Source organism: Diabrotica virgifera, chromosome 10 (genome assembly GCF_917563875.1).
Source record: "Diabrotica virgifera virgifera chromosome 10, PGI_DIABVI_V3a".
Taxonomy (NCBI): domain Eukaryota; kingdom Metazoa; phylum Arthropoda; class Insecta; order Coleoptera; family Chrysomelidae; genus Diabrotica; species Diabrotica virgifera.
Genome location: NC_065452.1, coordinates 32,623,333 through 32,647,917, shown reverse-complemented (window position 1 = coordinate 32,647,917; position 24,585 = coordinate 32,623,333). Strand labels below are relative to the sequence as shown.

At 33.0% G+C, this 24,585-nt stretch overlaps 1 protein-coding gene across 1 annotated transcript in view; it reads left to right on the top strand.

The window, feature by feature from the left end:
• Positions 1 to 20,534, top strand: part of LOC126893201 (glycine receptor subunit alpha-2) — a 191,542-nt gene extending 171,008 nt beyond the window's left edge. Inside the window, exons 7-8 of the mRNA XM_050663167.1 lie at positions 5,294 to 5,499; positions 20,169 to 20,534. Of these exons, the coding sequence (XP_050519124.1) occupies positions 5,294 to 5,499; positions 20,169 to 20,327 (365 nt within the window). The 3' untranslated portion in view covers positions 20,328 to 20,534. The remainder of the gene's footprint in view (positions 1 to 5,293; positions 5,500 to 20,168) is intronic.
• The last annotated feature ends 4,051 nt before the right edge of the window (positions 20,535 to 24,585 follow it).

The window sequence follows — 24,585 nt, the reverse complement described above, 5'->3', positions numbered from 1 at the left end:
GTTAACAAGACTTTTGAAATCTAGGAAGTATCCTTGTGACATTTCTGTTACATTATATGCTTTTCCGGTAGTTTTGGCCATTCTTATCAAAGTAATCCATTGTTCAGGAACATACAAGATGGACTGACGTTTTTTCGCGTTTGTGAAAATATGGTGTGGTTTCTGTTTTGTCTACCACAATGCCGAGGAAGACTATACTAACTTTGAGATAGGATAGTTTTCGTTGGATAATAATATATAAAGATAGACAAGTTAGTACAATATCGAAGTGCAAAATTGGTTGCCTAAATGTGAACAAATTAACTTAGAACCTTGTTCGTTGAAAGGCGTCACGGTTATCTAATTTTTCAGGGGTCTAACTCAAAAACGCCAAAAATTGAGTTAGTACAGTCTTCGTTGGACGAGTCGATATGCCATTTAAGTGGTACCTATATTAAAGTATTTTCCTTGGCTTTGTATTTTTAATTTGCGAGTGTGTAATCTATTGTTAGGTTTATTTTAATTTATTTAAAGTCTTCTAGCACTGATACAAAAATACAATTATTAATTTATAACGTTTATTTATTTAACCGTACGAATATACGATTTATTAGACTAACTCTTAAATTCTAATTTACTGTTCGAAACTTTTTCAGAACCCAGTAAATTCTCTTAAAGTCAGAAAAGCCTTCTCCGAACATCGCGAATTTTCAATCAGGAGCGTAGCAAAGTTGGCGTAACAATATTATCGATCTGTATCCTCGAGTATTCCACGTGAACACCCCTACGCCCCAAAGAGGCTGTTACCGACGAAAACATCAAAAAAGTCCACAACATAACTTTGGATGACCGTAAAGTGAAGTTGAAACTTGAAGACCGTAAACCTTGAAAATTCTGCTGAAAATTATCCACGCCAGAATACACTCTAAAATGGAGCTGGATATTAGTGACACTCAATATGGGTTCCGCAATGGTATGGGTAGCAGACAGGCATTATTCTCCTTCAAGGTGCTGACACAGAGATGTTTGGATGTTAACTGTGCTCTTTATGTCTATTATATAGACTACAATAAATCGTTTGATAAAGTAAAACATGATCGACTCATGGAAATTCTGAAAACTAGAAACCTAGATGAAAGAGATTTAAGACACATACCTCTATTACAATCAGCGAGCAACAGTAAGAATTGAAAAAGAAATATCTGAAGAAATGAAAATAAAGAGAGGAGTCCGGCAAGGCTGCATACTATCACCTCTATTATTATTTAACGCTTATTCTGAAGAGGTAATGCGAAAAACTCTGGAAGATGAAACGGTCGGCATAAGAGTAAATGGAGTCTTAGTTAACAACATCAGATATGCAGATCATACAGTAATAATAGCCGATAGTTTACAAGACCTGCAAAGACTCATGAGTAAAATAGTAAGTTGTAGTAGGGAGTACGGACTCTTTCTCTCAATATCAAAAAGACGAAGTTTATGAAAATTAGTAAAAACAACCATAATACTAACGAAATCTTGATAGTAGAGGGCGAGCAAATCGAAAGAGTAAAAAAATACACTTACCTAGGAACACTTATAATAGAAAATAATGACTACACTGCAGAAATCAAAGTAAAAATCGAAAAAGCACGTTCTAATTTTATGAAAATGAAAAAGGTCCTATGTAGCAAAGATTTAACATTTGCTCTTAAAGTACGCCTAACAAAATGTTACGTATACAGTGTACTATACTATGAAGTGGAATCATGGACGTTAAATGTAGAGACAATGAGATGACTTAACGCCTTTGAAATGTGGACCTATAAAAGAATTATGAGGGTTTCCTGGGTAGATAGAGTTACGAACAACGAAGTACTAAGAAGAATAGGTAAAGAGAAGGAAGTTGAACTTACAATTAAAGAAAGATAACTAGAGTATCTCGGGCATGTAATGCGGGGCGAGAAGTATGACATCCTGCGACTCCTAATGTAAGGAAAGATAGATGGCAGAAGAAGCATCGGAAGAAAAGGAATTTCATGGCTGAAGAACCTGCGAGAATTCTTTGGATGCAACTCAAAACAACTGTTTACTGCTACTGCCTTAAAAATTAAAATAGCTATGATGATTGCCAACATCAGTAGCGAAAATGGCACCTGAAGAAGAAGAAAGTGAAGTTGGTAATTGTGGATGACCGTAAAGTGAAGTTGTTCGAGATAGCTGAGACTCTAGATATCAAAGATATCACAAGAACGTGTTGGATCAATTGTGCATGAATATTTGGGTATGCGAAAGCTCAGTGCAAAGAGGTGCCGCGAAAGCTCATATGCGATCAAAATCAACAACGAATTGATGATTCTGAGAAGTGTCTGAAACTGTTAAATCGTAATAAAACCGGATTTTTGCGTCGATATATTACAATGGATGAAACATGGCTCCAACATTTCACACCGAAGTCCAATCCAGTCAGCCGAGTGCACTGCACGTGATGAACCGACTCCAAAGTGTGGAAAGATGCAACAGTCGGCTGGCAAGATTATGGCATCCGTATTTTGGGATACGCATGGTATAATATTCATCGACTATCTTGAAAAGGGAAAAACCATTAACAGCGACTGTTACATTGCGTTATTGGAGCGTTTAAAGGACGAAATCGCGAAAAACCGGCCCCATTTGAAAAAGAAGAAAGTGCTATTTCATTTCAAGAGCACCGTATTCACCAGATATCTACCCAACGACTACCACTTGTTCGCTGACCTCAAGAGAATGCTCGCTGGAAAGAAATTTAGCACCAATGAAGAGGTACTCGCCGAAACTGAGGATTATTTTAAGACGAATTGTATTATAAAAATGGTATTAAAAAGTTGTATGACCACTATAATCGTTGTATCGCCCCTACGAACTTTTCAACCCAACGATTATATTTATGAATATTTTTTTTTTATTTATTTAAACACAAAATCACATCAACCGCGCAGGGTTATTAGTGGATATAACAATACAAAGTATTACATTAAATAGAGTTATACAATTTGATGTCTTTTAAATATGTTAACACTGATGAAACTTTTTTAGTGAGGATTGTCTTGAGGTCATCGTCTGTGATTCTATGGGATCTTCTTTGGCTTAGCTTCTAGGTCTGTTCTTACAAAGATGGCTACTCCGCCACTTGCCTGTTGTGCTATTCTGTTTTTTGGAAAACATTGGTAGTTTTGAAGATTAATATTGGATTGCTTAAAATGAGTTTCTTGAAGACATAAGATCTTAGGGCATGTTTCATTTATTAGAAATTTTAATTGTTCTAAATGGGTATAGAACCCATTGATATTCCACTGTAATATATAGGGGTTAGACATTTTCGAGTTCTGACTGAGAATGTGTTTCATCGGTCTCTTCTGTGGAAGAGAAATTATTGGGGCTTAGTTTCTTTCTTAATCGAGTTATATTATTTTTTAATTTTGAATTGTGGGTATAGGCGTGAACAAAATTAAGGATCTGAATTAATTCGGCTGTTTCGTTCCAATAGTTTTTTGAGGTTATTTCGGGATGTTTTGCGTTTAATGTGTTTTCGAGAAAGTCACATATTTCGTCGAAGTTAAGGACAAATGGTGGTGATCTGTTTGCGATTTTGTCTTTAATTGTCTCTAGGGAAAGTAAAAGTTCATCTCGAGAATTTCTTTTAGACGTTTTTGCTTTTTTTTCTTTGATTTCCTTGTTACTGGAGAAGTGAAGATATGAGAATCGGACTGTGTGGTATTTTCGTTGATTTCTGGAGACGATGAGATGAGCCTTTTTAGATGTTTTGTGACGTTTGGAATAATTTTAGGTTGTGTTATTTCTAATGGAGTAAGATTGCTGATCTTGTTGGAAGTTGATGATGTTGGGATTTTTAAAGTGTTTGTTTCATTTGTATTATTTGTAGGTCTTGACATGTCGTCAGTTTCTATGGTAGATTCTAATTGGTTATTAGAGACCTGTACGTCTGAGATCTGATCTAATATGTTTTGGTAAGATGCTGGGTGATCGTTAGAGGTGGATATTAAGGCTTTGTCAGAAAGTTTTTGTTCTGTTTGGTTATAAGGTAGATTTGTTATATATTGTGTGTTTTGGGAGGTTTCTGGAAGAGCTTTAGAAGAGGTTGGATTAGAATTGGTTGGGTCAGGATTTGTTGTATTAGAAGTGGGTAGATTAGAATTGGTTGAGTCAAGATTGGTTGCATTAGAAGTGGTAGCATTAGAAGTGATTGTATTGGCGTTGTCAGGACATTCTGTTTCCTGGTGACCAATAGTCTTGAATTTTGAACAGTTGAAGCCTTCTATAGAAAGGTATAGTCTGTAAGTGGTATTATCATGAGAGATCATGAAAGAATCGGGAATGGACATATTTTCTAAAGGTGTGATAAATGTTTGCCTTCTAAAACTCAAGACATGGCTATATTCGCTTTCAGGCATTCCTACCCTAAGAAAAGTCATTTTAGAGACGGTGTTTATACCCATTTTACGTAGTTCTTGTTCAATTAACGTGGTTGGAACAGAAGGACCAGCGTTTGATATTATCAGTCTTTGAGCTGGAGTGATAAGTCTTCTTATTTCTACTTGAGTTTCTTTTATATTTGTGGGAATGCAGCAATGAATCAACCATATTTTTAGAGGAAAGATATATACATATTCTATTGTTGGCTATTCTGGAAGCGAAAGATACGTTACGTGAACCAACTATTGAACCGACGGCTATGATGTACTCTTGAACTTTGGTTCCTTCAATACTAGAAAGAACTATGGCTTCGTCTTTTGTTGGTTGTTTAAACGTGTTAACAACACTGGAATATGAGATGTGAGATGAAGTTTGGGTAGTGTTCATGGTGTTATTCGAAGTCATGTTTGATTAATTTTGGAGACGTTGCAAGGCCGGCCCTGTCGCCGGTTCAAAAACCGGTGTGGATCTTGGCCCAAAACTGGTCCAATTTATATTTCTTAGATATTTTATAGGTTATATTATTATTAATAAAAATATAATATGATGTGGTTTTTGGTACTCACGGCAGGTTTGCGAGGTTTACATGGTGTTTCCACTATAACAATGTGGAGGAACTAACAAAATAATTTTGTGTTTTTATCATTTAAAAACTGATAAATTTCGCAGCGGTTTACAACGTGATGTATATTATTACTGTCAGGACCGTACTCCTTGAATATTTTTATATCTAAAGAATATGTTCGTAATTTTCAATTTATACTCAGTGGCGAATTTTTTCAATTCATTACTGTTTGCTGAATTTAATGCAATAACCTTAATAAAATAAATTATACTTATTTTTTTATTTTGATATTTTTAGCCACACAAAACACACAGTCTCAACAATCTCTGCCGCCAGTTTCATACGTCAAAGCTATAGACGTCTGGATGTCGAGCTGCTCCGTTTTTGTATTTATGTCCCTTATGGAATTTGCTGTTGTTAATAACTACATGGGACCAGTAGCAACAAAAGCAATGAAGGGCTACTCTGATGAAGATATCACTTCAGAATTAAATGACTACAAGGTATTTATAACAGCTATGCAATCGGTATTTTAAAATCATCAGTTTTTTTATTATTTTATGAATTTTATTAATTTTTATATGCTATATATCAGGGCTCCTTGATAGTCAGAGCCGTTTTTCAAAATTTGAAATTTTTCACAAGCCGCAATTAAACAATTATTGAAAAAGTGTAAAAAAGTATTAAATTTTTCTCCCAGTCTTTAGATTTCATGAATTTTAAATGAAATAAAATGGTTGTTTCAAATATGCAAATAATTCTACAAGCAGCTTTTACTAGTTCAGTATACTTCGATTCTTCATCATCTTTTTCTGGGACGGCCTACTAATCTTCTATCTCTCAAAAACACTGTCTTTAACACTCTTCCTCTGATATTATAACTCATGGCCTGCCAATTTTATCTTAGCTCAGGGCCGTGCGGTGCTATGATGCGGTGAGGCAGCCGCATCAGGCGGCATTACAAGAGGGGCGGCATAATCAGTGAAATCAAAATACAAATAATTGAGCAATTCAATAATTAAAAATATTTATAGGACCAAGTGTCAGCCCAAAATATTTAACCGGTGAAGGTACAGAACTTATTTTGGTACAGAAAAATTAGTTCTTGATTTAAAACGGCTCAGAGGACAAGGCTATGATAACGGGGTTAATATAAAAGAAATAAGAAAGGGTGTGCAAAACAGAATATTTGAAAAATATCCGAAAGCGTTTTACGTGCCCTGTGCATGCTACCTTAGTCATAAATGACGCAGTGTTTTCTTCTACAGAAACAACAACCTTTTTTTGTATTATACAAGAACTGTACACTTTCTTTCTGGTTTTACAAAGCGTTGGGAAGTTCTTAAAAAAACATGTTGCACAACTAACACTAAAACCGTTGAGTACTACTAGATGGTTAAGTCGAATAGATGCATTGAAACCTCTAAGGTTTCAATTTTGTGAAATATATAATGCCTTATTCGAAATAGTAGAAGACGTCAACAATGATTCAGAAACTAAAGTCCAAGCACGAGGATTAGTAAAAAATATTAAAAATTATAAATTTATATGTCTTGCAGCTCTTTGGCATGATATTTTATTTCATATAAATTCAGTCTCGAAGACGTTGCAACATGTAACTATAAATTTGTCAGATTGTGTAAAAATGTCGTCAGAAACTATGGAAAAAATGAAAATTTACTGACAATTTGGCTATGACCAAATGAAAATTACTGATAATGAAATTGCAGAAAATCTTGTAAATAAGTTCCGAATTTCCTGCTGAAAATGAATATTGAGGCAAGAGACAAATGCGTCAATTTGATCTGTGGATCAGCTCTCAACAGAGGAAGAACAATTATTTAAAGGAAATTTTTTCATCTATATATTAGACATTGCCTTTAATTCTTGGATTGATCGATTTTCGCTTTTAGAAACTCATAATAAAAATTTTAAATTTTTATGTGATATTTTTAAATTAACTGAAATATAGAAAAGGGAAAAGGAAAAGATGATAAAATACTAGAAAATCTTCATTCAATACTTTTCATAGAAAAAGAATCGGATATAGAGGCAAATGATTTTCCCGAAGAATTATCGCATGCTTTATCCCAAATGATACCATACTCCATGAAACCTTTAGAGATTTTGAACTATTTGTGCCAAAATAACCTAATTTCTTTATACCCAAATAGTACCCGGCCCTTAGTTGTATCACTAAGGGCCGGTAATATCTATCCCGATTAAACCCCGGTTATTTTGTCATGCGAGGTGCAGAAACTACCGGCCTTAAGAATTTTATTAACACTCTCTGTCTCGGTAACTTCGGGAAAGAAGTTTTTCAAAACTAAAAATGATTAAAAACCATATACGAAGCTCCATAAGACAAACAAAACTAAAAAAATTAGCACTTATTTCAATAGAGTCCTCACTAGCTGCTACTTTAGACTACATCAATCTGATTGACGAGTTTGCCAAAATTAAAATCAAAAGGATAACATTGTAATTTTCATAAATGTTATTTAATGTTAATACATATTTCATTTAATTTTAAGTATGTTTTGTTTTTAAAATAAAAGTTTTCATTCATTTTGTGTATTTTCATTTAATAAACATAAATACTAGTATTAGGTTTCAATAATATTTAGGGGGCGGCATTTCGAAGACTTGCATCATATTGAAAAGATGTACCGCACGGCTCTGTCTTAGCTTTTATATGTCTGACGATGTTTTCAGTACCATAGACATACACAATCACCAATTCAGTTTTGCGGCGCCTTCTCCACGATCCTGTCAATCGTCGCGAACTGTGAGTTTCAGAGACAATTTGGTTTTCGAAATGGATTAAGAATAGAAGAGAAGCTCTTTTTAGCTTAAATATATTAACACAACGATACAGGACATGAACGTAGATGTATATTCATGTTTTATTGATTAACGAATATTATTTGACTACGTTAACCATCAAACGATGAGCGATATTCTGAGAACAACTGGAATAGACGTCCAAGACTTGTGGATTATCTCAGAACTGTATTGGCACCAAACGGCAATAATTCAAATACAGCATACAAAATCCGAAAATATACGAATCCGGCGAGAAGTGCGGCAGGGTTGCGTCTTATCACCGCTATTATTTAATATTCAGGGCTGGCCAAGCTCCTTTGAGGCCAAACTCTTTGAGGACCAAATATCATTCTGAGAACTTTCCTTTCAAATACAAGCAGCTTATTTATTTCCCACTGATGTATAGTCTATGTTTCACTTCCATATGTAAGAATTGGGCGAATAATTGGCATGCACAGTCTTAATTTATATTGTCTTTTTAGCAGCTTAGATCTCAATAATGATGATAGGGAGTAAAATGCTCTATTCCACGCAGCTATCCTTGCTGAGACTTCTTTTTATATTTGGTTATCTGTGATTACCGTCCTTAGATATTTAAACTCTTTTACTACTTCGAAAGTAGTGGTCATTAATAGTTATGTTCTGCCTAACTCTTGGTATTGGATTTTTGGTTATTAGCATGTATTTTGTCTTCTCTTCATTTATTCGAAGGCCCATACTACTTGTTTCTTCCTCGAGTTGTGAAAACATCTCTCTCACATCTCTTGTAGGATGAGCGACTGCAACTAGATCATCAGCAAAGGCCAACAACAATTTTGATCCTTGATTTGCAAATCGCTCTGTCAACTCAGATGATATTTTACTTATTACATATTCTAAGGCCAAATTGAATAGCAACGGTGATACGGAGTATCCTTGTCTAAGTTCTGATGTTACACAGCCTTTTACATTTGTTGTCAGTAATGTAGAACATTTTGAAACACAAAAATTAAAAGTAATTCAGGTACATTTATTGAGAGCCACAAATAATCCTTCAAAGAGCCACATGTGGCTCGCGAGCCACAGTTTGGCCACCCCTACTATATATGTTAATGTTACAGTTCAAGTTGATTATCCAGTTGGAGTTGACTTTTCCTAGTTCGAGTCGACTCAAACAGCTGGTTTTAGTAAAAGTTGATTATAAATATAAAATGAAGATTTTTATTCAACATTTACTAGTAAACGTAGACTCCAACTAGTTAAAGTATACTCTTCCCAATGCCATTTAGTAAAAGTTGATTCACACAAACAACCGATTCTAGAAATTAAATAATATTACTGTATATTATGTTCAAATCGTGCTATTTATAGTCCAGATGTATCGTCGCCCTCGTTAGGTAAATTATTCCAGTTCGATTTTTTTGCACAAACTTACTCAAAAAGAGGTCCTTATAACGAATCCACAGGGTGTCAGGTGGTACCGTAATCGAAAAATTGTTTAAACAATTTCACTAAAAAAATTCACTTCGGACATTTTTTTACATCATTAATTTGGGTATTGGGTATTGGGAAAAAAGTATTTTCTACAAAAATACTTCTTCTTCTTAGCCGTTAACCTGTTGCAGGTATCGTAATATGAAGCTATTAGCTGATTTTTCCAATGTTTCTCAATTTTTCTCTATATTCTGCCATTCTAGCATTATCTGACAAGGGAGCGTCAATAATAGTAACAATAATGGCCCATGTATCGTGTAGGAGATCTACATACCTTGACTTATTTTGTCGTCTACTTTTCCAGAATGGATAGATTTGCAAGACCATTTCTTCGAAGCATATGTCCAAAATAGTCTATTATTTGTTCTGATATTTTTTATTCTTAGTCTACTTTTTATGTTCAGATGGTATACATTTATTTGTTCTTATCCTTAGCATTTGTCTCTATTACATATTCCCAATTGTCCATTAGTTTTAACGACGAATCATTATTGTTTTAATAAAAATGATTATTTTTAAATTACACAGTATTTTATTCAGTTTATCTATTTATGTTGGCTTTGTAGGTATACTATAATGTTTATAATAGGTCTATACACCAGGGAAATAAGGCAAAAATATACCATGTTCGGGACACTTGAGCAGCCAGGTTGCAAATGGTTTTTTTGGATACTATATACCTAATACATTATAAATACAAAAATTCCCGTCACAGTTTGGACGAGAAATTTAGTTATTAACAAATAAGGGTCAAAAATGAGAGTTTTTTCGTTTAAATCGCTACAGGTAAAAATAGGGTAATTAAATGTCTTATTTATAATATTTTTCTTTTAGTAGATGAGCCAAGGTTTAAAATAGCGTTTTTTGAATTTTGGTCCGATTATTTGTTGCTTCGGATATTGCAAAATAAAACTAAAATTTCGAAAATAAAAACTTTGCTATAACTTTTGGGAAAATGAATTTAGGGCTTTCATATTGCATGAAAAGTTAAATCAAACAGTCCATACAATGCACAAAAAATTTTAAGACGATGCGTCAATTAGTTTAAATTTTATTCAATTTGTTTTTCCCAAAGACCTTTTTTTTTCGCAATGTTATTGCTCAGAAAATAATAATGATACAGCAATTCTGTGAAAACAACATGAAAGAAGAAAATTCATCTTTTCAATGCATTTAAAAAAACATTAAAAATCATTTTTATCACTTAAAAAAACATTTTAATAAAATAGAGTCATTTTTGGCTTATAAACAAATTGAATAACTTTGTTAATATTGACTGTAGGCTAAAACTACAATGGAATTTAAAAAACGGGTACAGTGGAACCCCGATAAGTCGGCCCCCGCTAACCCGGAAGTCCGGCTAACCCGGACCGATTTTCATCAGATAAACATTTTGATTTTCAATATTTTGTATTTTGACAACGACCCGATTTGGGTGTCGCGAAACGTTAATAAAATTATTTTTAAATTTAATTGTGGCTTATTTCCCATCAAAATAGTTAATTATCAGACAAACCTTTCAACAATAAAAATGTATGTAATATAATATTTGAGAGATAATGTGTATGTGTGTAATTTGAACTATACGATATTAAAAATGACTCGTAGCACACGCCGCAGAAACAACAGCCACCTGTCTGTAGTACCTATCCCTTTCTATTTCAAACTGTCTTAGCATTGTTTAGGAAAGACTATTTAAAAAATTCTTTTATAAACAATGGTCTTTAGTTTTCACTGTTCTTAAATAACATTACATCGTTGTGACTGTATTGTGTGTCTTGTATTGTTCGCTTCCGTTTGTGTTTGGTGTTTTTTTTAGTAATTTTAATGAGTAGGTACTGTGCATATTTATAAATATATTTCATGTTATTTCAATTCTAACGGAGTTTATCTGTAAGTATACCGTATTTTATTAATTTTTACCATATTCTCCGGCTATCTCGGATTTTCGATAACCCGGATCGGCCGCGGTCCCGATTAATCCGAGTTATCGAGGTTCTACTGTATTTTTATACGAATTTTCAAAGAAAAACTTTTCTTCTAGGTTAAGTACGGTCAAAGTTAGCCACTTCTTTTATTTAATTGACGGCTAATTTGTTTATAACAATTAAGCAACCTAACTAGAGCTATTTTGAAGTTGAAGATATATAAGTTATGTGTAAAAGTTTATAAAAATCGGACAAGCCGTTTCGTAGTAGTATGGTAACTAACACTGTTACAGGAGAATTTGATGTATATAGAAGTAAGTGCGAATTAAATAATAAAAGTGGCTAACTTTGAACCTAATTAACCTAGGCAAAAATTCGTATAAATACCAGCTTTAGAAATCCAACATTGCGAAAAAAAAGCTCTTTGTGATAAACAAATTGAATACAATTTAAACTAATTGACGAATCGTCTTAAAATTTTTTGTGCATTATATGGAATGTTTGAATCAAATTTTTGTGCAATATGAAAGTCTTAAGGCCATTTTCGCAAAAGTTATAGCACATTTTTTATTTTTTAAATTTTAGTCTTATTTTGCACTTTCCGAAACAAAAAAGGATCGGACCAAAATTCAAAAAGTGCCATTTTAAACCTTGGCTCATCTACAAAAAGAAGAATATTATAAATAAGATATTTAATTGCCCTATTTTTACCTGTAGCGATTTAAACGAGAAAGCTGCTATTTTTGACCCTTATTTGTTAATAACTAATTTTCTCGTCCGAACTGTGACGGGCATTTTTGTATTTATAATGTATTAGGTATATAGTACCCAAAAATCCATTTGCAACCTGGCTGCTAAAGTGTCCCGACAAAAACCTTATTTCTCTGGACTACTAGTTTATCCTGCAATGTCCGTATTAGGTTTAATATGAGGATAAACTACTTTAGCCTAAGCTAAACTGGTTTATCCTATTAGAACAGGCTGTATCGTCGCCTCCGTTAGGTAAATTATTCCGATTCGTTTTTTTTTGCACAAACTTACTCAAAAAGAGGTCCTTATAACAAATCCACAGGGTGCCGAGAGGTGCTGCGGCCGGAAAATTGTTTAAACAATTTTTTAAACATATTCAAAAAATTAATATTTTCACTTTGGGCAAACTTTTTTAGATTCTTTGGGGCATTGTGAGCAAAAAATCTCTTAAAATTTCTCTAAAATTGATAGTTGTCGAGTTATATGCGATTTAAAAAAACGCGAAAATAGCCATTTTCAAGACTTAATAACTCGGTTATAAATTATTATTATAAAAGTCAGAAAGTGATTAATCAAAGTTTAAAGCCCCCCTACAAGATCCTGAAGAAATTTTTGTCATTATTTTATTACTAAGCTGTTATTTTTAATATTTAACAGTCAGCGCTATGCGCGTATTAGGCGGCCGTCAATGGTGAGTGCGAAAGAGATGCACCATTCCGGCAATACAATGGTGCATTTTACTCGCACTCACATTGACGGCCGCCGCCTCAATACGCTCTTAGCGCTCATTGATAATAATTAAAAATAACAGCTTAGTAATTAATTAATGACACAAAATTTCTTCAGGATCACGTAGGGGAGACTTTAAACTTTGATTTGGTCAGTTTCTGACTTTTATAAAAATTATTTTTAACCCAGTTATTAAACCTTGAAAATGGTTATTTTCGCGTTTTTCAAATTTTAAATAGCATAAAACTCGACAACAATCAATTTTAGAGAAAAATCACAAGAGACCTTTTTTGCTCAGAATGACTCAAAGAATCTAAAAAAAGTTGTGCGAAGTGAAAAAATTATTTTTTTTAAACAAATAATTGTTTAACACGTTGACAGACAGTGCGTCAAATGTATAAGCGAGTGTTGTGACACTATATATGTATTTTGAAAAGTAGAATAGGGAAAAATGCAACGTTTATAGACGTTGTGTCACATTATATTAATGGAAATAAGACGTCTATATACGTTCTGTCCGTCAACGTGTTAAACAATTTTCCGACCGCGGCACCTCCCGGCACCCTGTGGATTTGTTATAAGGACCTCTTTTTGAGTAAGTTTGTGCAAAAAAAAACGAATCGGAATAATTTACCTAACGGGGTGGGGAGGGGCGACGATAAAGCCTGGTCTGTATCAACTAGTTTATCCTATCGCGTTCAGGACAAACTAGTTTGGCCTAGACCCAACTAGTTTATCCTGAAATTGGGTTTGGCCAGTAACATATACATCGTAAATTATTTTGATTTGGGGGTGCTCGTCATAACATTCAAAGTGTCGGCGTGTTTAGTTCTAGTGCATCTTTTTTGTGATTGTAGTATAGGGTAGATAACATGTATGCTGAAATATTGAAATTAATGAAACTAGAACATCTCTATCGGATATGACCGAGGAGTAATACCACCGGAATAGCTTCAATTCACGTTGATAGTTTTCTGCTGATGTGTCATGCTTTGAAAATTATCCCAAAAAGTCTTCATTCAAGAATTTACAAAAAATGTGACGAAGTCAGTGGTAAAACCCAATGTGGTTTTAAAATCGCAACGAGTACGGCAGAAGCCATATACTTTATGAAATGGACTACATAAAAATGTTATGACCTGAAAAGACGTTTTATAGCATTTATGGACTATCAAAAAGATTTTGATAATATGAAACATCAAACAATGGTGGACACATTTAAGGAAATTGGATTCGATACAAATTATTCAAAATGTATGTTGGAATTAATTAGTAAAGCTGTATATAAAAACTCGTTGCTAACTAAAGAAATATAAATAACAAGAGGTGTACAAGGGTATCTATCTGGTGTACCCCCTCTACTGCTCAAAGTTTTTGTAGGTGAGGTATTTCAGATAGCGATTCAAAACAAAGCAAAAGAGATAAAAATAAACGAAAAATATACTATATAAGCAATATACTGATGACACTACCAGGATGAGTGGTAATATGTCACTATTAGCTATTTGTATAACAAGGGAGGAAAGTGCTACTTTCCCCCCCGAGAATGAGGGCAGTAATAATTCAAGGGAGGAAAAGGCACTTTATTCCCATGTTATACATATGATTTTTCCACTTTCCTCAAATAACAAAGTCATTTTTTTATTTCTAAATAATTTATTTATGTAATAGATCAAGGCAGCGCTGAAAAATCTATTTCATTTTACTAAAGCTAGATTTTTCACAGTTGATTACTGTGAGTGTGTAGAGAAACATACTGCGGTCGGTCAAGCGAAACGTAGAACAGGGGTTAGTGAGAGAGTATCAAAGTTGCATTCCTACGAAGGTAATTATTTCCATTTACTAAGGCTGAAAATCAGTACACACATTCTAAATTAAATATAAATAAAAGTAATTATAGTCGGTCAGCTGTATGACGGGACAGAGCCGGTCAGTCGGCCCCAATAGTCGATTGAGGAAATGAAGCATTTTCGCTCGCAATTTTTTCGACCAGCATGGATTTACTTGAAATTTTCACAGAAGGTAGCGAATAGTCCAAGGATCATTTTATATATCATGCCGTTATCATACGCTAAAGCCTTGGGGTGGTTGCCACCCCATCTCGGGGATGGGAATTTTTTGTTACATTTTAACCATGTAATTCGATGGAAAAAGTGATTCTAAGAAAAAAATGTATTTTACATTTTCTTCACGAGGTATTCGCGCTTGAAAATAACAGTTTTTCGACGAAAAAATCGACTTTTTTAGAGGGTTTTTTAAGAATACCTCGAAAAATATTCTATATATTTTTGGCGATAAAAAGTTTGTTCAAAAATGATTTTGTAGGATTTTTAAAGAGCTATAAGATTGTGTAAATTAAATTCCGTAAGATCGCTTAGTTTTTAATTGGGGCGGGTTTAAAGGGCTCAAATAAGGGGGTGTTTGCTGGTAAATAGAGGATTTAAACAGCTGTATCTGACTAACTGTTCACTGTAATGAAAATCTATGTACAGGGTAATTTTAGTCATTAAAAAAGCTACAATTTAGCAGTTTATAATTTTTTTCGTATCTTCAGTATTTTCGAAGATATTATGAAGCAAAGGTGAAAAATACCAAATTGCAAAAAATCAATTTTTCTTTAAAACTCCAATTTTTCCAAAATTAGGCCATTTAAATAGATCAAACTCCTTGAGTCTATTGATAATATAAATATAAAAGGAACTACAGAAAGGTAAAGACCAATTTTGAAATAGGAAGGTAGTTAGGGGGTTGTTCTCACTGATTTTTTCGTAGAGAAAAGCAGGTACCGACATTTTTTTGATTATAAGTCGCTTAATTTTCATGCTAGAATCCTTTTATTATTATTTTTTGAAAGGTCTGTTTACTTGAAAAAAGATTTTTTAAGTTTTCCTCGAAAAATGCAAATTTTTCCCATTATTTGGCTTTAAATATTTCAAATTCTTCATTTGACGAAAACAGCTAATCTTTAACATGTCGTATCTCGGTTTGTATTGGTTTTAAATATATTACTGGAAAATATTATGGTTTGTGTTACTAAAAGGTACAATTTTGATATCTACAGTTTTTTTCAATAAATGCATATTTTTCGAGGTATTCTCAAAAAACCCTCTAAAAAAGTCGATTTTTTCGTCGAAAAACTGTTATATTCAAGCGCGAATAACTCGAAAAATATTAGTTTTACGAAGAAAATGTAGAAAACATTTTTTTCTTAGAATCACTTTTTCCATCGAATTGCATAGTTAAAATGTAATAAAAAATTCCCACCCCCGAGATGGGGTGGTAACCACCCCCAAGGTTTTAGCGTATGATAGCGGCATGATATAGAACATAATCCTTGGACTATTCCCTACCTTCTGTGAAAATTTCAAGTAAATCCATGCTGGACGAAAAAATTTCGAGCCAAAATGCTTCATTTCTTCAATCGACTATTGGGGCCGACCGACCGGCTATGTCCCGTCATACAGCTGACCGACTATAATAACTTTTATTTATATTTAATTTAGAATGTGTGTACTGATTTTCAGCCTTAGTAAATGGAAATAATTACCATCGTAGGAATGCAATTTTGATACCCTCTCAGTAACCCCTGTTCTACGTTTCGCTTGACCGACCGCAGTATGTTTCCCTACACACTCACAGTAATCAACTGTGAAAAATCTAGCTTTAGTAAATTGAAATAGATTTTTCAGCGCTGCCTCTCCGTCTATAACTAACTGACAAAATTATGTTAGAGAACTAAAACTAAAACAATTTACTGTTTTTACCATTCTACAAAATACAAGGTGCTCTATAAATAAACGTTAAAGTGTATAGATACTCACGTAATAGATAATAGAATATGCTACAGGGCGTCAATAAGTTATTTCCACCTACCTCTACCGAAAGTATAATTTTCCGGACCTGACTGTAGGGAGCAAAGTTGTACTTTTCCTACCTAGGAGGGAGGAAAAGTAAAAGTGAGGTCATGGTATTTCGTTCATGAAATATATCTTATTGACGCCCTGTACAATATCTATTTTCTATTACGTAAGTATCTATACATTTTAACGTTTATTTAAAAACACTCTGTATTTTGCAGAATGGTAAAAACAATAAATTGTTATTCTGATTTAACAATGTTTACATTAATAATTTGACTTATATTTGACAGTTGACAGTTATATTATACCTACTTGTTAGTTTTAGTTCTAATAAATTTTGTTGGTTAGTTACATAAATAAATTAAGTAAAAATGAAAAAATGACTTGTTTTTTTTGAGGAATGTGGAAAAACCATATGTATAACATGGGAGTAAAGTGCCTTTTCCTCCCTTGAATGATTACTGCCCTCCTCTACGCGTCGGGCAGTAAGCTTCATTCTCGGGAGGAAAAGTATCACTTTCCTCCCTTGTTATACAAATAGCTATTTCATCAATGACATTCCATGACATCACTTTTACTTTTCCTTTCTACTAAAAGTACTTTTACTCTCTAGGGAGGAAAAATACGACTTTGTTCCTTACAATCAGGTTAGTAAAAGTATACTTTCGGTAGAGGTAGGTGGAAATAGCTATTTGTATAACAAGGCAGGAAAGTGCTACTTTTTCTCCCGAGAATGAAGTTTCTCATTCAAGGGAGGAAAAGGAACTCTACTCCCATGTTATATATATGGTTTTTCCACCTTCCTCAAATAACAAGTAATTTTTTCATTTTTACTTAATTTATTTATGTAACTAACCAGCAAAATTTATTAGAACTAAAACTAACAAATAGGTACAATATAACTGTCAACTGTGAAATATAAGTCAAATTATTAATGTAAACATTGTTAAATCGAAATAACAATTTACTATTTTTTACCATTCTGCAAAATACAGGGTATTTTATAAATAAACTTTAAAATGTATAGATACTTACGTAATAGAAAATAGATATTGTACAGGACGTCAATAATTTATATTTCATGAATGAAATACCATGACGTCACTTTTACTTTTCCTCCCTAGGTAGGAAAAAAGTACAACTTTGCTCCCTACAATCAGGTCCGGAAAAGTATACTTTCGGTAGAGGTAGGTGGAAAAATTGTTTACTGTCATCCTAAAAATATTTAAACATGCCCCACTGGAATAACCTTGAAGTAAACATCGATAAAGGGAGACTGGATCATTTAGGGTTGGCTGACGATGCTGTTTTAATCGAAGATAACTTGGTGGAAGCTAAACATATCTGTAGTTAAACCAAAATGAGTAGGTACAAGCTTGATATCTAGTGATGCAGGAAAGTAGCGCAATTGAAAATTGAGATCTTTGTTTTGACTTGTAGCTTCTTAGAAGCAAAAAGCATCTTTTTTATCCTCTTGAAACTGCGAAAACTGTCTGTTGGCTTATTGTACATTTGTACATCTAGTAACTATGATACAATTCCTCGGGAAGACTCTATAAGCTTTTAATTCAGGAGTCTTGTATCAAGGTAACATCGAATCTTCTCATAACAACAGTAGGTTTTGCTGAAGACGTTTTACTGCGCTGAAGATTTGTCTATATGACCATTTCTACGTCCTTTTCTGAGCCAGCTCTTGAACAAAATCTTTAGTTCAAGGGTATCTTTGGTATATAAAATATATACAGCTGATCCAAGGACACTTCCCTTCCAAGAAGCTGTGGGACATTAGCTCAAACCTTTCTCAAATCAGGGTATGCTTCCTCCTTCTTGATTCTGAAATATCTTGTATCTTGTCCTTGTGTATACGATTCTAGGAGTGTAGAGTATTGCTCTGGTAGATAATAGCATAGTTTATATAGGGCGGAAGGCTCTTATGGAATAAAATTACTTCTGTCCTTGTTTTAAAAAATTTTAACGCTAAGACCCGTCCATGTTTAAATATAAGTATACGCTTTTTAAACCTAAATTTGAATGTACAGGGTGGTTTACGCAAACCTAACATAGTCCATAAGCTTTATTTTTAGTGCAACACCTTATATATTTTTATATGTTTAAAAGCTGCTCAACAATCTGATTTCAACGAACTATATCATATATGGTGTATTATGAATAATACAGGGTGAAATTTTGAAATTATAATGTGTGGAAACCACTTATGGAATAAAATTATTTGTGTCCTTATTTTAGAAAATTATAAAAAACGCTAGGAAATATCAACTTTAAATTTAAATATGTACTGTTTAAACATAAATTAAAATATACAGGGTGATTCACACAAGTATAGCACAGTTCATGATCTTTAATTTTAATGAAACACTCTGTATATTTTTATGTTTTTAGAATCTGTTAAACAACCCCACATTAAAAAAGTGTGTTACGTAGGGACTATTATAAATAATACAAGGTGAAATTTTAAAATTATGTACAATTTTCGTCAAGATATTAAATACCTACATATAATTTTGAAATTAATAATTTAGCATACCTACTTTAAATAAAGGCATTTCTAAAGTAAGCATAAATATATTGGGTTTTATTTGTATTTAATGTCTTGACGGAATTTATAAATAATTTCAAAATTTCACCTTGTATGATTCATAATAAACCCTACATAATACACTTTTTTGAGATGAGGTTGTGAAGTAGCTTCTAAGAACATCTTACAAGAACATTATCTTCACACTTGTGCTTTAAACTATTATTGTCATTCAATGTATACAAAATGTACTGTGTAGGTAACATCTTCACGTCTGCCCCCCTAAAAATTTTTATATGGGCGCCCATGCCTGTATTATTCATAGTACACGCTACATAATAACGTTTGTTGAAACCAGGTTATTAATCAGCTTTTTAAAATATAAAAATATACAGGGTGTTCCCTTAAAACTAAAGCCTATGAATTCTGCCAGACTTACATGAATCACCATGTACATTTAAATTTATGTTTAGCAAGTGCACATTTTTATTTAAAAATCGACAGGTCTCAGAGTTTTTTATAATTTTTTGAAACAAGGACAGAAATAATTTTATTCCATAAGTGCCTTCCACACTATATTATACTAATCTATTATGCCATACCTTGTCAAAAACTGGGGCCACGTCCAGGAAGACGGTGATGCAAACTTTTTTCTCGAAATGCCATTTCTATGAATTTATTGACCCTATGCACTTGGTCACTACTAAAATGGCTTTCTCCAAATCCAAATTTGTGCGATGGAACTTGCTTTCTGGCTTCAATTATTCAGTCAGATCAGTATTTTTAGGATCATTTTCTCAGAAAGCTTTTAAATCACAGGAGTGACTTATATAGGTCTGTATACCCATTGGGGTGGTTTGCCAGGTTTGTATCATAATCACTTCTGTCACCTTTGATCACTCCATTGCAAAGATAGAGTAATTTTATAGTAGCTTTTCTCAGAAACTGATTTTTAAATCTAGCCACTAATGACATCGCAGCCAGGTGTTTTTTCGAGTAAATGTTGTTTTTGTTTATATATACAACCATACTAATACATTGTCTGTTTTGTGTCTGTTTTTTTTTTCTAGGGTATGGACAGACCCAGGTTCAGCTCAGTGAGTCAACCACAATACGACACGTTCTGCGACGGCAAAAGTATCGCCATTTGTATAGACCACTTTTCCAGGTTTTTTTTCCCGTTTTCTTTTTTAATTTTAAACGTTGTATATTGGTCGACTTTTCTTTGACCGCCATTTTGCAGTGTATTATATAGTAGCACAATTTTATTGTTGTCATTAAATATTAACGACGTAATACTCAGTTGTTGTAATCAACGTCGAGGCCCACAACTATATATTTTTTAAAAATATTAATGTTAAAATCGTGTTTATTGTTATATAGTCCACTTTAGCGAATGTATATATTAGTTATTACAAATAAATACTTTTTTAATATTGTGACTATTTTTTAATTTTCCTGTTAAAGCCAGAAAAGATAAAAGGAATTACACAAATGATACGCTGAAAATGTCAGGAATAGCTATGCAAGAAAACGACCTGGATATAGACGAACAAAATGAAATAGAGAAGTTAAACGTTCGCACAGATGAAATTACGAAAACAGAAATACAAAACACACTGAAACAACTAAAAAATGACAAATACGCTGGAAGTGTCAACCTTCTGATATAGCCACTTTACACGGTGCAAACAATTGCATAAACTGACATGAAATAGACAGAAACTTTGAAAATAGCATAAATTTAAGGTTATGTTATTTTTATAAATTAACTGTAATTTTTTGAGTAGAATTATCAGATATTAGGTTAAAAATGTTAGATTATTATAACAAAATCAATTAATACCTAATGCAACTATGTATACCTATAATACATTATTCATTTACAAAAGGAAACAAGTTGCAAGAAATACAAATAGAAAATACTTTTTTTAATCCCTATGTTGCATAATTAAAGTTATACACCAGAATAATGTTATCTGTGCAGCGTGAAATTGGTAAAAAGTTCCTCTAGTTTTGTTAAAAAATTTGTTTAGTTTGAAATTTTGGATGACAGAATGTCAATGCTAGAAAAACAAACAGTGCAGCCTTAAAAGTCACTAAAAATATAACCAAATTGCAGAAAAAATTGCATGAAAAATAGGACATGTACTATTTAACTGCAACTTCTTGCAGCAAGAAATTGTTGCAAGAAGTTGCAGCTTTTCTGTGCAATTTTCGTATGACACAATGCAATTTCTATTTATGCAAGAAATTGTGCAATTAATTGCGCAATTAGTTGCATCGTTTTTCGTTTAAAGTGGCTAAAAGATTTAATAAAGGCCAACGCAAACGAACCAGTAGAAATGTTACACAAAGTCTTTAACAAAATATGGACACATGGACACACAACTTTAAACTTAAACCATAATATTCACTTTTAGCGATTATATTTATTTTGTCTCTTTTAGGTGTTGGTAATCTTCTTCTTCTTCTTTTACCCTTTAATTCGTAAAATTTTGAATATAGTCTTACCCCAGTTTCCTCCACTCGCTTCTGTTTCCAGTGTGTTCCTCCTATCTTTCTAATGTCATCTCCTTATCTCATCTGGGGTCGTCCTTTTGCTCGTTTTCCTATCCATGGTCTCCATTGTTGTATCGTGGTATTCCATCTATTGTCCGTTTGTCTGGCGTTATGACCTGCGAAGCTCCATTTTAGCCAGGCTATGTGTTGTCCTGCGTCTTTGACTTTTGTTTTATTTCTTACCCAGTTGTTTTGCTTTTGTCTGTTAATTTTACTCCTAACATTACTCTCTCCATGGCTCTTTGTGTCTTCATTATTTTATCCATGTTTGCTTTGGTCAAGGTCCATGTTTGGCATGCGTATGTGAGAATTGGGAGTATGCACTGGTCAAACACTCTTGTTTTTAAGTATTATTGTATTTTTTTATTCTTTAACACCCATTTTAATTTCCCAAATCCTGCCCAGGCTAATCTGACCCTTCTTTTTACCTCCGCTATTTGGTATTCCTTATTGATTTTTATTATCTGTCCCAAATTATATACAGGGTGTCCCGAAAAGATTGGTCATAAATTATACCACAGATTCTGGGTTCAAAAATAGGTTGATTGAACCTCACTTACCTATATACAATAGTGCACACAAAAAAAGTTACAGCCCTTTGAAGTTACAAAATGAAAATCGATTTTTTTTCATATATCGAAAACTTTCAGAGATTTTTGATTGAAAATTGACATGTGGCTTTTTTGACGGCAGCAACATCTTAAAAAAAAATTAAGTAAAATTTGTGCACCCCATACAAATTTTATGGGGGTTTTGTTCCCTTAAACCCCCCCAAACTTTTGTGTACGTTCCAATTAAATTATTATTGTGGCACCATTAGTTAAACACATTAATTTTAAAACTTTTTTGCCTCTTAGTACTTTTTCGATAAGCCAGTGTTTATCGAGATATTTTGAATATTTGTCGAATTCACCACATATTTGTATATGGTTAAGTACAGTTAAAGAGACCTGTTAATGATCTGAAAATTTATTTATTGTAATTTACATTTTTAGGTATATTTTGAAAAAGAAGCTACATCTCGATAAAAGGTGACTTATGAACAAAAGACTAAGAGACAAAAGTTTTAAAAACACTGTGTTTAACTAATGGTACCACAATAATAGTTTAATTGGAACGTACACAAACATTAGGGGGGTTTAAAGGAACAAAAACCCCATAAAATTTTTACGTAAATATATTGAAAAAGAAGCCGCATCTCAATAAAAACTGGCTTATCGAAAAAATACTAAGAGGCAAAAAAGTTTTAAAAACGTTGTGTTTAACTAATGGTACCACAATAATGAATTAATTGGAACGTACACAAAAGTTTGGGGGGGTTTAAGGGAACAAAATCCCCATAAATTTTTTATGGGGTGGACAAATTTCACTATAATTTTGTTTTAAGATGTTCCTGACATAAGAATTATACATGTCCAATTTCAATAAAAAATCTCTAATAGTTTTCGATATATTGAAAAAAATCGATTTTCATTTTGTAACTTCAAAGGGCTGTAACTTTTTTTGTGAGCACATTTGTACTAAGGTAAGTTAGTTTCAATCGAACTATTTTTGACCCCAGAATGTGTGGTATAATTTATGACCATTCTTTTCGGGACACCCTGTATAATCATTAACCGCATCTATGTGTGGTTTCGCTTAGTATTACGTTTCTATTATCTTGTGTGTTTTTCATTGTTGTTGTTTTGGTAAAATTCATTTTTATACCTTTTTTTCGGGTTCATTTGCTAGTTCGGTTAACATGGTTTTTAGTTCTTCAAAACTTGATGCTATTATTACTACATCGTCTTCATACCTTAGGTGGTTTAGTTTCTTTCCATTTATGTTAATTCCCAAGTTTGTCCATTCCATTGTTTTAAAAACATCTTCCAGTGCTAATGTAAATATTTTAGGAGAAATAACATCTCCCTGTCGCACTCCTTTGTTAATTGCTATAAGTTTTGTGGTTTCTTCCAATTGTCATTGTTGCTTTCTTATATATTGTGTATTAGCATTCTGTATCTGGAATCTATTCTAAAATTGTTTATAGCTTTTTCTATAGCCCACATTTCCACGCTGTCAAAAGTTTTTTCGTAGTCGACGAAAGCTAAGTGCAGATCTATATAATATGGTATTCGTTAGTTTTCTCTATTAGTGTCCGAATTGTTAGAAGATGGTCAGTGGTGCTATATTATTTTCGGCATCCTGCTTGCTCTACTGGTTAATATGAGTCCAATTTGTGTGTTGGTAATCCTCATGAATAGTTTATACGTTTGCAACAGCTGTGAGATGGGTCTGTAAGTTGTTATGTCCTTTCTGTCGCCTTTTTTAAGTAGCAGGATTGTAAGACTTTCATTCCATTCGTCGGGTATTTTTCTCCTTTTATGTAGACACTGACTAAATAGATTTCTTAATGTTAGCAAGATCTCTTCTTTCCCTTCTTTCAACATTAGAGCAAGGATTCCATCTTTTGTCGGTGCTTTATTGTTCTTTAATTGTGATAGTGGTGCTTCTACTTCATATTTTTTTTATTTTTGGTAGTGTTTCTGAGTTTACATTCGTGATTGTGTTCTTAATATATTCTTGAGTGTTGAGGTTTACGTATTTCTTTGAGGTGTATAGTTCTTTATAAAACCTTTTTACTTCTTCTGATATCTTATCTTCTCTCCTCTCTTCCCGTCCTTTTTCATCCTTTATTGAAATGAGTAGTGGTTTCCCTAAATTCGGTCGTAAACATTTTAGGCCCTTATTTCTCTCAATTACTTTCTCGAGTTCATTTTCAGTGTGTTTCTTAAATCTTCTCTTGTTTTGCTCCTAATAAGTTTGTTTAGTTCTACGTATTCTACTGTGTTTCTTTTGTTTTCGCTTATTAGTTTTCGTCTTTTTTCCATTAATTTAACTGTCCCGCTGCTTAATATATTTTCTTTTGTTCTTCGTTTTTTGGCA